The sequence below is a fragment of the Platichthys flesus genome, chromosome 7 (assembly GCF_949316205.1).
Source record: "Platichthys flesus chromosome 7, fPlaFle2.1, whole genome shotgun sequence".
NCBI classification, from domain to species: Eukaryota; Metazoa; Chordata; class Actinopteri; order Pleuronectiformes; family Pleuronectidae; genus Platichthys; species Platichthys flesus.
Genome location: NC_084951.1, coordinates 2388225 through 2402706, shown reverse-complemented (window position 1 = coordinate 2402706; position 14482 = coordinate 2388225). Strand labels below are relative to the sequence as shown.

Below are 14482 nucleotides of genomic sequence, written 5' to 3'. Positions count from 1 at the left end.
TTAGCGTCACCCTGGTTCCCTGAGCTTAAAACAAATGGGATTTTCTTTTGGCTTTTCTGTGACCAACACTCAATCACTGAGCCCTAAATATAATCATCTGACATAAAAAGCTTAGATCATCTACAAACAACAGACAACTTCAGCATCTCCATCACCAAGTTTCCAGTCAATGATGGAATTTGTTGCTTTGTGCTGACCTATTCTACAGAAGCATCACCTCTCATTAATGTATAAAGTTTGTAATAACGTTTGTAAACAACACAACAGACTGTAAAGGCGACTTTGTGGATTCTCCACCAACTTGTTAGCAACTGTCTTAAAACATAAAAAGAAGAGTAACAATTTGAACTATTTTCCAGGTTTTAGGACCTGCTCCCTGTGCAATAGCTGACCAGGCTGAAAATAGGCGAGTGAGAGGAAAGTGCAGGTCTTTATGTTGAAGAACGGTGGGAACAGATGTGCATTTGGAATCAACAAATCTTTTTCCCAGCAGACATTTTGACTTGTCAGAGCAGGAAAAGAATTGAATGAATTGAATGTGCTCCGTCAGGCCTCTTATATCAGAAATGAAACCCCAAAACACCAACAAAACAAAACTTTTTTGTGTCTTAATATCAGGTTTCAGACTTCAAGACTGAATTAATAAATGTCATATCCACACCCTCATGTCACCGTTCAAATACATAATAAGCTTTTAATTGTGGAGAAGAGACGGTGTGTCTGCTGGTGTGTGGATGGGTTGGTGGGGATACAGAGGCGGGGGGGTGAGCAGGAAATCTGTGGGATATAAAGCCTAATCTGTTTAGGCACTTCCCTGTCGGCCGAGCTGCAGACTGTGGCTGAGAGGAGTATGTGCTGGCTTAGTGCAGCTGTCAGGAGCTGCCTGCCACCAAATCAATACCGGTCTTTTTCTCCTCCACCTTCCTGCGTCTCTCTCAACCCCCTGCCGCCTCAGTCCCAGCCTCAGCCGTCAGCTTCTCCTGCCAGGGCGGAAATCAATGACTCCTGAAGCTGATTAGCAGGTTCAAGTACAGGTCGTTTCACACGGATTTTTACCAATGAACATACAGTTAGTAACTGTTATGTTGCTGTTACCATGTAGGTTACAAAATGTGGTGGCTATTTGCTCATTTAAACACTTTACTCACCTTTACAATTTAGAACTTCTTGTTTTCTACTGTTCACATCTTTGTGAATATGGGCTATACAAATGAAATGTATATATTGATTGATTGATTGATAACATTAAAAAAAAAATGCTTTTTATTGCAAAGAGAAGCGACCACATTACACCAATCCTTGATGCTCCAGTCTATATACGTGACTTGCTAACCCCCAACCGTCTGAACAGTTTCTCAGATCCTCCAACACGGACCTACCCAATATTTGGACTGGGTACTAAAGGGGACCGGTCCTTTAGTATCCGAGCGCCACAACTTTGGAAGGTGTTTTTTAATTTTAAATCTATCACTTTTATGGTTATATTTTTTAATAAGTTATTATTATTATTGGTTTTGAGAGTGTTGCCTGAAAACTTTCCTCAACCCAACAATCCAGTGTAATCTTCCTCATACTGATGGGGGGGACCTTAAAGTCACAGAGAAACATAAGATACATTTTTAAATCTTCTGATTTTCAGTTGCATGTTGCATTTTCATGTGAAAAAATTTAACCGAGGTCAGGGTTTAGAAACTTCTATGGAGCGATAAAATATAAAACACATACTGCTTGTTCAAAATAGCAAATCTGGTCGAAAGATGACAATTTTGTTATGTTTCCCAGCTACTGTATGTGGATTGAGACATGTCTCCATACACACCTCTGATGCTGAATCTCCACACTAGCCACTGGTCAGTTAGACAATCACATTTGACGAAATAGAATTATGTGACTCAGTGTGCAGCATCAGTCCCTGTTAAATTACCAGGTTTGAAGGGGGAAAGAAAATAGGTAATTTTCTGTTGAATATTTAATATGTTACATCAAATAAAACAGGATTCTACATTAGTAGACAAGACAGGAGCTATAAGACGGTATCTGCCTAAGCACCCTCAGCAGTTTATATAACATTGAGCTTTCATGCATTTTCCAAACTGATTTTATTAAATCAACTTACTTCAAACTAACTCTCAAATGAGTCTTAGGCTTCAGGGGCCCTGAGGGTGAGACCCTGGCATCCTCCTGCTCTCTCTGGATGTCAAGTCAGCCTTGTACTCTTATTTACTGCACCATCGCTTGTGTCAACAAATTATATCAGCACAGCAACTTCTATACGGCAGCCTTTAACTCTAGTGTATGTAAATAATTGACCGAATCTAATAATGGAGGTGGTGCAGCCTCTGTTAGTCCACTTGATGCATGTGGAGAGGGAAGGTTTTCACTCATTATATGTTATCAATAAAGTGGCCATGGGAGACACGATCTTCAGGCCAAAATAAATCCAACAGCCCCTCCAAGTGGCCACAAGGGTGTATTGCAAGCTGTGCAATGGAATGTGACACATACATAGTGGAACATGCAACAGATGTATATTGAGTGTGTATTCATACAGGAGCGATAACATTTATATATGAAAATAATTTAAGCACAGTGTGCAGATTTGTTAGATCTCTTCTTTTTTTTTAACAAAGCCCAATATCAAAACCACAAGGGGTTTAACAACCTGTACAGCAGCATTACCCTCTCCACTTCAAATCAGACTGATAGGACCCCCTGAAAAACAAATGAAGATATAAATGGTAATATTTTGTTTGTTTTTTTAAATTTCAGCTGCAATACAGATGTTTTTAAGGACTTTTACCATTAGCACCAGGAAGCCTAGAAACAAAAGGTTACAAAAACCAGGCTAGAGGACACAAAGGTGTGAATTGGGTCCTTATCTGAAGGACAGACTGGGACCACAAACATAACAGCAAGATTCTTGGTTTTGAAAATGCGACTTTTAAAGTTGATAGACCAGGTAAATACGTTCCAGGCACAGGCTGCTATGATCTCAAGAATCCAATCTGACATTTGTAACAAAAGAAAACATCCACATATGACAAGAATCATGTCAGGGGTGATACCACTGTTACATGTAGGTCCATGCCCTAGACTGTAAATGAAGATATAACACTCCCTACCACTAGCTAATGAAGCCAATATATCTCAGATGGAAACAAAACTCTGCTGTCAATGATTATGTTTTACCTAATTTTACAGAGCCAAATAGCTTTAACCGAAACACAGTGTTATAGAATTACCTAAAATGGTAGAAACCATCGTTGAGAAAAATCAATCCACTAACATGGAGCAGGCATGGTTTATAACCTATACTGCAGCCAGCCACAGAGGGGCTGATGGAGATACTTTGGCTTCACTTTTGGGGATCTGTCATGTCATCCATCATTATATTCAGTCCGTGGTTCACACACAAACTGGGGAGGGGTATAAGGAGTATCTGTGAACAAAAAAGATTTCGAGGATCACAGGCTCTAATCAGGTAAATAAGGAAGTTAGAATGAAATCATTCTACAGAGTCTTCAAAACAACTGTGAGTAAAGGGCCAGTGGATTCAAGAAATGCATTCTTAATTTCTACTTAATACAATAATCACAACATAAAATAAATGGTAAAACGGTCACGTTTTTCGTCATAGTGTGGTCATTGGTTAAAGGTTGTGTGTAGAATTTAGTGACATATAGTGGTGAAGTTTCATGTTGCAGCTGAATATGCCTCAACTCACCCTCACAGCCTTCAGTTGTCATAGAAGGTCTTATATTTCCCCTTTCACACACACATTCATACAGTGCATCTATTAGTAGCACTTTGTTGTTCTATGAGGGGCAATTCAGGGTTCAGCATCTTGCCCAAATACACATCGGCATGCAGATGGGGAAGACTTGGGATCGAACTGCCGACCTTCAGGTTGGAGGATGACCACTCTACCCCTCAGCAAAAGCCGTCCAACAGTAACAGTTGCTGTTAATACTGTGTGGGTTCAATGAGCAACCTTTCACCTTTCATGAAATCTGAGGTTTTGTTTAACTTTTGTGGGAAATATACCTCATAGCTTGCATATCAGTAATGATGCTGTCTTGTTGTCTTTCATATTGTTGTCTCTAAAGTTTAACTAAAAAGAAATGTAAACCAAAGAATTTTAGGAATTTATTTGTAACAAAGAAGCAAATACAAACAGTAAAAGACTCAATCTCAAGAAGAGATGTATGTTTATTAGTCAGTGAGAAGTCTACATCTAACAAGAAATCTGTTGACTTATATGTAGTATTGTTAGTGACCACGTTGGAATTATTTCTACAGAGCCTTTCCGAAAAAGTACAAAACAAACTGAATGGCAGCACGACATGAAGCTATCACTACACGAATTCTGCCGCTACCTTATCAGAAGCTAACTTGTACACTTTTCCTTTAAGCTTTGCTTTTGTCAGGGATGTCTTCCTCTGTGCTTGCTTCTCGGCTGCCAAACCTCCGGTTCAGCTCTGCTGTCAGCTCTGAGCAGCATGATTTCTGTGAAAGAAAAGGTGAAAAAAGTAAGCAATAAAATTAGTCCATGGTGTGATCACGCTGTGGGATACCCTTCCCTACCTTGCCATCCTTAGCTTGGTTGCGGGCCCTCGACAAGAGTTCCAGCAGGGCCAGCAATAGCCCCGCAACCAGTCCTAGGCCCAGGAGGATGAAGACCCCTCTCAAATCATGGGGCTGCAGGGCCTCTGAGGCGTGGGCCCTGTCGGCCCCCAAGCAGCTGCTGGCCCACCACTTTTGCTGAAGGAACATTAATGTGCCAGACTCGCTGAGGCTGAGGATAGCCACAGTTAGGTTTTTGGCAAGCGAGGAACCTGGGGGAGTAAAGAGAGATGATGTGGTAATGTAAGCAGTTGAACAAGCTTCCTCCAGAACCATTAACCTGCTGCTCCAACAGCCTCCACTCTTTTGGTTTTTCATTCAATGCTAAACCAGCTGCATGGATTTGCATGCAGCTAAAAAAGCATTAGTGCTGTCCAACACAGATGCTGGCGGATAAGGTAGGGCTCACAGTCTGGATTTTTGTTAGTTTTGTTACTTTAACTAGGTAACAAAACTTGATTTTCATTGGAGAGGGTATTTAACACTATTAAAACAGCCAGTAATTTTCAGGCTTTTTTGCACTGACTTTTCTCTCTCAGGCAGTTTACGAGGTTCTCCTGTTCCTGGTCCTTCGACCTGAATACAGTCTGTGAGGAAAACCTTAAAAGATCCCAACTCTGGACTGTAAGGTAAATTATCTTTTTTATGTTTTTAAAGAAACAAATAACATGAGATGAAGGTTCCAAAGGGGGAAACTGTTACTCTCCTGGAAGCGCTGGTGGTGGTTAAGAATAATAAAAAAAAAAGAGCTTGAGAAAGAAGTTCAAAGCAGTTTTTAACAATCCATAGAAACTGCCTGAAGCAGCCATACCCCCTGGCTCAGGTAAAGAGTTTTGATGGAGGTGGTGCAGAGGCAATTCGGATTATGACGAGTGCTTAATTTGAAGAATAAAGAAACAACTGATCTATTTGACCATGGAGAAAAAGGCTGGAAGCAACACATGAGGTGAATCAATTCAATTCACCTCACCCTTATCCATAGAATCATAGATGGAAATGTAACCCAAAGCACTTTCAGTGAGGTGACCCACATCTTCCCAAATAAAAGAAAACATCCTTATATGGCCAAAGGTCTCACCCAGTGGTGCTGCGATGGCGTAGCCTCTCATACCGATGACCTCCTGTGATCGGACCAGTTTACAGTAACGAGCCACTGCCAAATCCAAGGACACTGCTTCACCAATGAAAGCAAAGTTTCCCTCCTGGGCACGGCGGAGACCTTCCTCCATGCTGGACACGAAGCTCTTCTTACGCTCCATGTTATGGTAGATACGCTCAAGCAGAGGATTCTTGGAACTCTGGGAAAGAAAAGAATGAAGCATAATAATCCTGTTGTGCTCTACAAATATTCTGAGTGCACAAGATTTCAGCAGCACACGTTATTGGCTGGACTGACAATGGTGCAGCATGACGTCCTGGAATGTTCCTGATGCAGGTGCACCATTAGTCTGTTGAGTGTTGAAGATGTCATTGGCTCTCAAAATAATTTTTGTCAATCAATCAAATTTATTTTGTATAGCCCATATTGAAAAATCAATAATAATCAATGTCTTGTAACTTACTGTTAGTACCATAATTACATCTATAAATATCACTTTGATCATTTCATTTATTATTAGACAACCAGTCGGAGAGAGCTAGAATATGATGGTTACAATGGTTCCTGGTCTCTCTCTCTTTTCTCCCCTCTTTTTAACACACCTCCTCTCTCCCCCATTTTTTCATTGCTCACCCCAACCAGTTGCCCATATCGAGCCTGGTTTCTCCTTTTTTCTCTCCACGGTTGTCAGTGTTTGTTTATTGTGGGAACTGTTTGGGTTCTCTTTTATTCTTAAGGTCTCGACCTTTATATGTACAGTGCCTTGAGATAATCTATGTTATGATTTAGCACTGTACAAATTGTATTGAATTGAATAAAACAAATTTAAAAGCACCTGGAGAAAAATCAATCATCCCCTTAGATTTCTAAAACCTGGACTATTTTATGTAAGATAGTTCCAGCACTGAAAAAGTCCCACCTACCTCTGCATCTACCCAAAAATAGGTTGTGTGCTATGGATTTTGACAATATGAATATACTAATTAAGGTAAGGTGGTTCCACTAGCCTGACGTTGTCAGACTCACAATTCTAGTCAGAATGTGAATCTGAGACCGTTCCATTTGGCTGTGATTATGGGGCGTGTTTCAACTGACCAGGAAATAAAATTCCTCTTCGCTCAATTGGATAGACCTACAACCAACCAGAGCAACGTAGTATGTGACGTATGTTAAGCAACACATTGTGAGTTATTTACTAACGCCGGGTTCTCACCGGACGCTGAAGCGATGCCGTAGCGACGCTTCAGCGCAGTGCCAAGCCATGAATAACAGCTGGCTCCCATCCACTCCCATGTTAAAACTCGCGTCGAGTCTATTTTTTGCGCTTGACGCGAGTGTATCGCACCAGGAAACACACTAAAGATAACGATCTTAAACTATATTGATGACATATTTTATATGATATAAATGATCAAATATGCATCCCATACTTTGAAGTCCCCTTCTGTTGTCCTGGAGTTTTAATTTGACCAATGACATTATTAAATGTCCCCCTCTGGCATAATTTGTCCCCAACGCAGCGACTCCAGACCGAACTTCCCGACCTCAAATGTTGTGGGCGGGGCTAAATTCGTCTGCCATCCAGGCTATGATTTTCACAGCAGTTTTAAACTATTTTGCACATTGACCAGACACAGTCCATCCAAATACTAGGTTTAGATGTGGACCATTTATCAAACTATCTAAGGGCAGCTGGAATGACTGATCATTTGGAGAGTTAAGAGTAACTGAATTAACCTTAAAGAAAAACATGGTGGATCCAGATTCAACTGTGCCATACTCGATCACATCCTGGTTGGCAAGGTCTTCAAAGCTGCTGATGGAGACGTGTTTGCTGTTGGAGTGCAACTGGGAGTTGAAGTTGCCAAAATAGCAGGCCAGCAGCACTAGAGCAAATAGCCACCAGATGGCGCTGACAAAACGTCCAGAGAGGCCTTTAGGGTGAGGACCGGCACCTGAAAGGACACAGGCAGCGGTCGGTGAGAAGAGCCCACTATGTTAAAGGGTTAGTTTGAACTATCCCTTTAAAGCCAAAATATAATATCCATGCTCTGTTCTAAACAATCCAGACAGACATAGTTATGTCATGATAACACCTTCCTGAGTGATTTATAATGTCAACAGGATACAGTATTGTATTATTTTAAGATGGCTCTGACTCAGTTCATGATATAGTACTCAGCTCAGCTCATACAGAATACAAAAAAAAGACAACTGGATCAAAGGCAGCTAGACATTATGCTTCATCTTTATCAAAGCAACACAACACTGTATATGTTCAGCACTGGATTCCAATTATTGTTGCATCTTCTTTAATAATGTTGTCAAGAAGGTATTTTCTTTTAGATTGCAGCTCTGATACCAAAATGTATGCAGTTTTATTAATATATATATATATATATAAAGTATATACTTTAAGACGAAATTACACTTTCTGTTCTGCACCTCACACAAATAATTCGTTTTTAACCATCTCATCACTCTATCCAACAATATGTTAGCAGAGCAGTGTGTGCATTCTGACAGGTCAGACTGATGCAGCCCACAGCAGTGGGTTTCTGAGGCTGTGGATGTGTTGAGCTGACTGCTGGGTTACCTTGTAAGGTGAGCGCTCCTGTGATGTACCAGAAGCTGTGCAGCAAAGTGAAGTCTTGCTGTTCTGTGTCTGGCTCGGACCATTCACTGGGACTGATCCTGCACAATGACAGAAGACATCATAACCAGCACCGTTAAAGCAGCAGGATTCTGTTGACTGAAATATAACTTTATGTGCGAAGAGGGTGGCAATTAAGGAGCTTTTACCAAAGCCAAGAAATCATATCAGTTGTTGTTATCTAGTCATGATAATAGACAAGACACGAGAAGACTAGACACAAGTGGACAACACATGACTCGACAAGAAAGGACACATCAAGACACGGCAACACATGGCACGAGAAGACAAGACATGAGAATAAGTCAAGATTTGACAACACGCGACATGAGGAGATAAGAAATGAGGACAAGACAACACATGACACGAGCAGACAAGACATGAGGACACGTCAAAACAAGACCACACCCGACATGAAAAGACAAGACATGAGGACACGACGAGACTTGAAATGAGAAGACAAGACATGAGGACACGTCAAGACACGACAACATGCTACATGTGATGATAAGACATGAGGACACGACAAGATACCACAAAACGCGAAATTAGATAATAATGTGAACACGACAACGCATGACACAACATGAGAAGACAGGAGACAAGATGACAAACTTTATTGTCCCAGTGTAAAATGTGCGTTGAACATGAACTGTGTGTCCTGGTTTCTACAGCATTTGCAGACATTATTTCTGTCAACGGTTTCTGTGTTGACCCTCTGAAACGTACCTGCCCACCAGGAATATGCAGAGACCTGTTAGCAGGAAGGCAACAAGGATTCCAATCCACATGTTGGTGGAAAAGGGCGCCAGCAGGCTGAGGGTGCTCTCCTCAGAGGCCACGTCCTTATGCAGGATGAAGCCGATTCCTGTCTGCATGAAGGGGGTGGTCATTTCCACATGTTGCTCTCTGACAGCAGTGAGGGTCAGCGGGGCCACAGCCAGGTCAGCCTCCTGATGGTCCATGGAGGCACACACACATATTCACATGTACAACAGTGTACGTAGCATGATTACACAGTACTGTAGTGTTAAGCAGCAGATCCATTTCTCTGTTCTTTTGATATAATTTGTAATCATTATTTTTCATATGATTAAAACTAACCCACAAAGCATGGAAATATTTGATTGTTAAACCGAAGATAATTATTTATTATCTTTATACAAAATATGTGAGACATGGCAATAGTGACCAAAGATTTAATAATTTATTAAAGTATACTAAAATATTGGTTCATTGATAAATTTCACTCCATAAATTAACATGTATTTACATATATGTAAATATAGTTATTTACTAATAAATGTGTTATTGAATTTCAAACACTTTGGGTCGGAGCAGATCTTCATTTTACTGATGTCAGCTTTGTTAATATAAAGCGGCTTAAAATTGTGTACAAAAGGCTCAAACTGTACATATTGTTACCTATTAGTATATCACACAATTTTATCCCTAACATGCTGTACATGAACTGTGATGGGGTGGCTTTGGCTGAGGGGCAGAGCGGTCGTCCTCCAACCTGAAGGTCGGCAGTTCGGTCCCCAGTCTTCCCCATCTGCATGCTGAAGTGTCCCTGGGCAAGATGCTGAACCCCGTACATTGCCCCTCATAGAACAACAAAGTGCTGATCATAGATGCACTGTATGAATGTGTGTGTGAATAGGTGAATGTCAAACTGTACTGTAAAGAACTTTGAGTGGTCATCAAGACTAGAAAAGCACTACATAAATAAAAACCATGATATGACAGTTGCATGGCCTCTGACTTACCCCTCTGACGATCTCACCGATCATGCCGTTCCAGTTGCCGCTGGCATCCATGACTCCGTAGCGGTTATCCTTCACCAGGTGCACATTGTACTTGAGGCCCAGTATCTTCGACAGTTCTGCGAGCAGGTCCATGCAGAAGCCCTCCAGCTCAGAGCCTCTGCTCATGGTGTACGGCTCCTCCTGGACAAACAACGCAAACAGCCTCATTTTACTGGGTGTGATGGATCAATGAGGGAGAACTGGTGATACAATGGCATCGCAAAGCTTTGATTAAAATAACAAAATCTCAGGATGTGATTATTTGAGGATTACTCTGCAGTCTTCAGAGAATGACTGGTGCAACTCATGTGAGGTGATAAGAGGTGAGAAATGAAATTCTGCAACACAGGGAGGTAGACAACCACTTATAATCAAACCAAGTGTTTATTCACATGATCTGAATCACTTTATTAAGTTATTCAACTGAATGTGGGCCCACCTAATGTATTGATGATGATGTTACAGTATAGGATTAAAGTAGGGGTTGAAATCAGACTGTTCAATTTTAGCTGATGGGGATTCAAAAGACATCCACTAGGGGGCAGATCAGGGCGCAATGTGATCATGGGGAGACCTGTACAACAAAGTGAGTTCAACATACCCAGGATATCTTTCTGAGATTCAGCTCAACTTTACCTAACAATCTCAAATCAGGTTAAGCGGTCACAGTAAGCTGGTTATCAACTCTGTAAGCCAATCCAGGTTTTCCTCATCAAGATCTGAGCTCATGCACATAAAATAGGCTTGTTTTATTACATATAACCAATCACAGACACGGAGAAGTCAACTGGCAGTAGAGCCTCATATTTCACAATGAGGAGAAAACGGTTTTATTACAATACTATAAACACATATGGACATATTTTCGAGCAGTATGGCGCTATCTGTAGAACAAGTCATGCAGAGCCATGACTCCCATTTACTGTTATCTACATCAAACCAACCAAGACTCAGTACATATGAGTCTTAAACTCTGAGGACTATTCTCGGAAAATTTGGATAAAAGTTGTAAAATTTCTATTACTGATAAAAAAAATGTTAAAACTACAAAAGTAAGAAATTCTGGGTAGTAGAGAAGAATGATTCAATTTACATCTGCATGGCCCCAGTTTGGCTATTCTCACCCAGAGAGTACAAGAAAGAAACAGTACCTTTATAGTGGTGATGGATAACTCTTTGGCATCTAAATGGAAAAAACAAACAAACAAGCAGCACAATAAATTCTGGATTGTAATGAAGCAAGTCAACGTAATCAAGCATCAGCACAGAGATGAGAGGATTTAGTCTGAGCCACTTGTTTGGCTGATTAGTGGTTTGGTTCCTTGCACACAGGCTTTGTAGGCAGAGCAGCTCCTGATTCTTAATGAGGCATATTGTTGCTTTGAGTCCCCTTCACGTGTTTTTCTCTCTGCCGCGGCAGTGAATAAGCCAGACAGCTACTGGAGGACAATGGCAGGCTTGTAGTCGGCTGTTTTTCAGGAGATCTGAGAAAAGGCCTCCACACTGAGTGGACGGTTGCAAGTCACACCCGGGGAGTATCTGGGCCCCTGTGAGGGGGATCAAGGATGTTTTTCTTTGCTGTTGTTTTTTTACCATCAACCGCCCCCCCACCAGAGTCTCCGACTCTGCCCATGACACTCGGAGTTGTGTTCCTTGTGCTGTAACCGTGACCAATGGCATTTGCAGCGTTCCTAACATGCCCTGCCAGGGTCCATCAGAGAAGGGGGGTTCGAGCGGAGGTGCCAGGGGTGCTCGTTTTCAATTATTGCATATGATAACACAAACAGGGTCCGTTTTGTTCACATAAAGCCAATGACACCCTGTCAGTCTCCCCCAGAGACAATGGCAGGACCTACGATCAGCGGAGATGCCTGTCACTTCATCACTTGCCTGCAGAGCCCCCCCCCCCCCCCATACAATTAATTGATTTATCACAGTGCTTTCTGGACCACAGCAAGTCAGTGGCCCCTACACTGGTGAGAAATGGTGCAGCTGCCACAGTGGATGATGCCCCCTCTATGGTTTGATAGGACTCCAGCAGTGTAGAGGGGCAAGCGGGGGAAAGTGTCAAGTGTGAGGGATGATTTGGGAGCGTGACCCCCGTCTCGGTTGGCCAGAGCTCAAAGAGCGTAGCATCATTTTTGCGGACTGAGGCTGGCTCTGGAGGAGGAGATGATCTCATTGGCTTAGTGAAACCTTAGTGGAAGGAGCCACAAAGCACCAAGCTTTACAGAATGTAATGTAAAAAATGACAGAAACATAATTCAGTCAATGAGTCAACACATTGAAAATGTGAAGAATAATTGGCAACTTCTGTCGACCCTATCTCCCTGAAATGCTCTGACGGAACATACATAAGGAACGCAACGACATTTGATTTTTGAATTCGAATGTGCTGAGGGTATATGCTGCTTATTCAAACACTTGTCAAGTATTTTGCTAATATTTTCATAATGCATGTATCACTAAAATGTTGAAAGAGAACATCATTAATTAGGTTGGGGAAAGGCCGTGTTTGGTTTTGATAGAGCAAAGGAAGTTCAGAGGGAATAAGACACAAACTGTTTAAATTTGAAAACTTCTTTTACATCTATTCAAAGATCCATCCACCTCTCCATCGTGACTCTGGATTTCAACTCTAATATAAAAGTAATGTGCCTTGTACCCTTGCATTGTCCACAGCTGCCCTTCATAGAGTTGATAAGCAATATTCAGCCACAGTATGTTTCTTTGCTGTTGCAGTTTAGTTTTTTTTTTGCATAGAAATGGAATTACATGGATAAAGAGTTGTGACTGAAACCACCTGATTTTAAATGCAACCCACAGAGGTGTAGGTGTGCCCGGCCGTCAATGTCATACTTACAATGACAGACCTGTGGTTACAGTTGTGGTAGTCACAGGTTTGGTTGGTTTAGGAAAATAACTAGGTAAAATACAATTCTTTCCTAAGCATAGATGTCGTTTGTCTGTGGTAAAAATCATGCACTGGCGACTGAGGTTGTTGAACGACTTTGGATGGAAGAAACAATGGAAACTGGTTGTTCTCAGATAAGGGACAGGCGATACACACACTTATCAATTGTGATCATAATCATAATTCTAATATTTTTTATTATTTCGGATCTAGTTTCTCTCCATAAAAAAGGTCCACGTTGCCTGGAGGGCTACACAAAGCAAGGGTAGGTTTCCTTCATATTCCTTTTAGACCACTCCAAGGCAGCCACTTCAAATAGGTCTTCTTTTTCACATTGAGGAATGCAGTGAACAATGAGTCATTTTCCATGACAGAGGAGAGATGAGGAAGAAAAGGTCATCATCAAGAGCATCATGGGCCCTTCTTTGGATTTTCATCCCGCCCATAAAGTCGGGCAATGACTACTGAATGAGAACTGTGCTCTGCCTCAAAACATTTATGTCCTTTGACCCTACTCTAAACTAACCAACACTACGCCCACTCACATATTCTACCATTACTAGCAATAACTCTAAACCTTTATCAGACATTTTCTTATGTACAAATACTTTGACACACCTTTTCATATGTTAAAAACAGTTTATTCTAATCAATTTATAAATACTCTTCTATTTTGTTGATGTGTCTCTTCTATTGCACTTCTGTCCGTCCTGGGAGAGGGATCCCTCACATGTGGCTCTCTCTGAGTTTCTACGTTCTTTCTCCCTGTTGGCTTTTTGGTAGGTTTTCCTTACTCTTGTTGAGAGTTAAGGACAGAGGATGACACACTTAGTTAAGCCATTCGAGACAAATTCTAATTTGTGAATATGGCCAATACAAAGACAATTTATTGATTGAACATTCAAACATGTTTTGCAGTGCAAGGTTGTGTGTTTGTCTCACCTGCAGTATCTGTCAAAGTACTGAATGCTGCCACACAGAGGAGCAAAACAGTGCAGCCTTTCATTTTGCCACAACCTGAAAATCACACAAATTTGTACATTTCTTCAAAACATAATTTACCCAGACCATAACATTAATAATGAGAAACGCTTGATATCAAATACGTTCTACCTAGAAATACCAATCGGATAATAGAAAAACACTGTAGACATGTGTGTACACAATTGGTCAAAAACTCCTTACCCCGTTATCTGCAATGTGGAAGAAAACCTCGACTTCAACGCAAGGGAGGATTAGTGTTGGCAGGGTTGTGTTCTCCAGAATGTAGTGGGGGTTTATATGGGGGAGCACAGGGAGGGAGGGAGGAGATATGTGCTCAGAGGGGGAATAGACCTGTGACTGCTGGATGAGGCTTTGGCAGAATGAAAACTGAAAAAGGGAGG

The 14482-nt window shown here is 41.4% G+C and overlaps 1 protein-coding gene across 1 annotated transcript; it reads right to left on the bottom strand.

Annotated features, from left to right (window-relative positions):
- Nucleotides 1-4133: 4133 nt before the first annotated feature.
- LOC133956590 (probable glutamate receptor) lies at nucleotides 4134-14435 on the bottom strand. The gene is made up of 10 exons (XM_062391758.1): nucleotides 14283-14435; nucleotides 14040-14114; nucleotides 11335-11366; nucleotides 10145-10324; nucleotides 9105-9328; nucleotides 8319-8416; nucleotides 7460-7677; nucleotides 5702-5921; nucleotides 4585-4835; nucleotides 4134-4506 (listed from the first exon to the last, which is right to left on the bottom strand). Exons 2-10 carry the CDS (start codon nucleotides 14101-14103, stop codon nucleotides 4408-4410), a joined length of 1386 nt encoding a protein of 461 aa, XP_062247742.1. The 5' UTR covers nucleotides 14104-14114; nucleotides 14283-14435; the 3' UTR covers nucleotides 4134-4407.
- Between the last annotated feature and the right edge of the window lie 47 nt (nucleotides 14436-14482).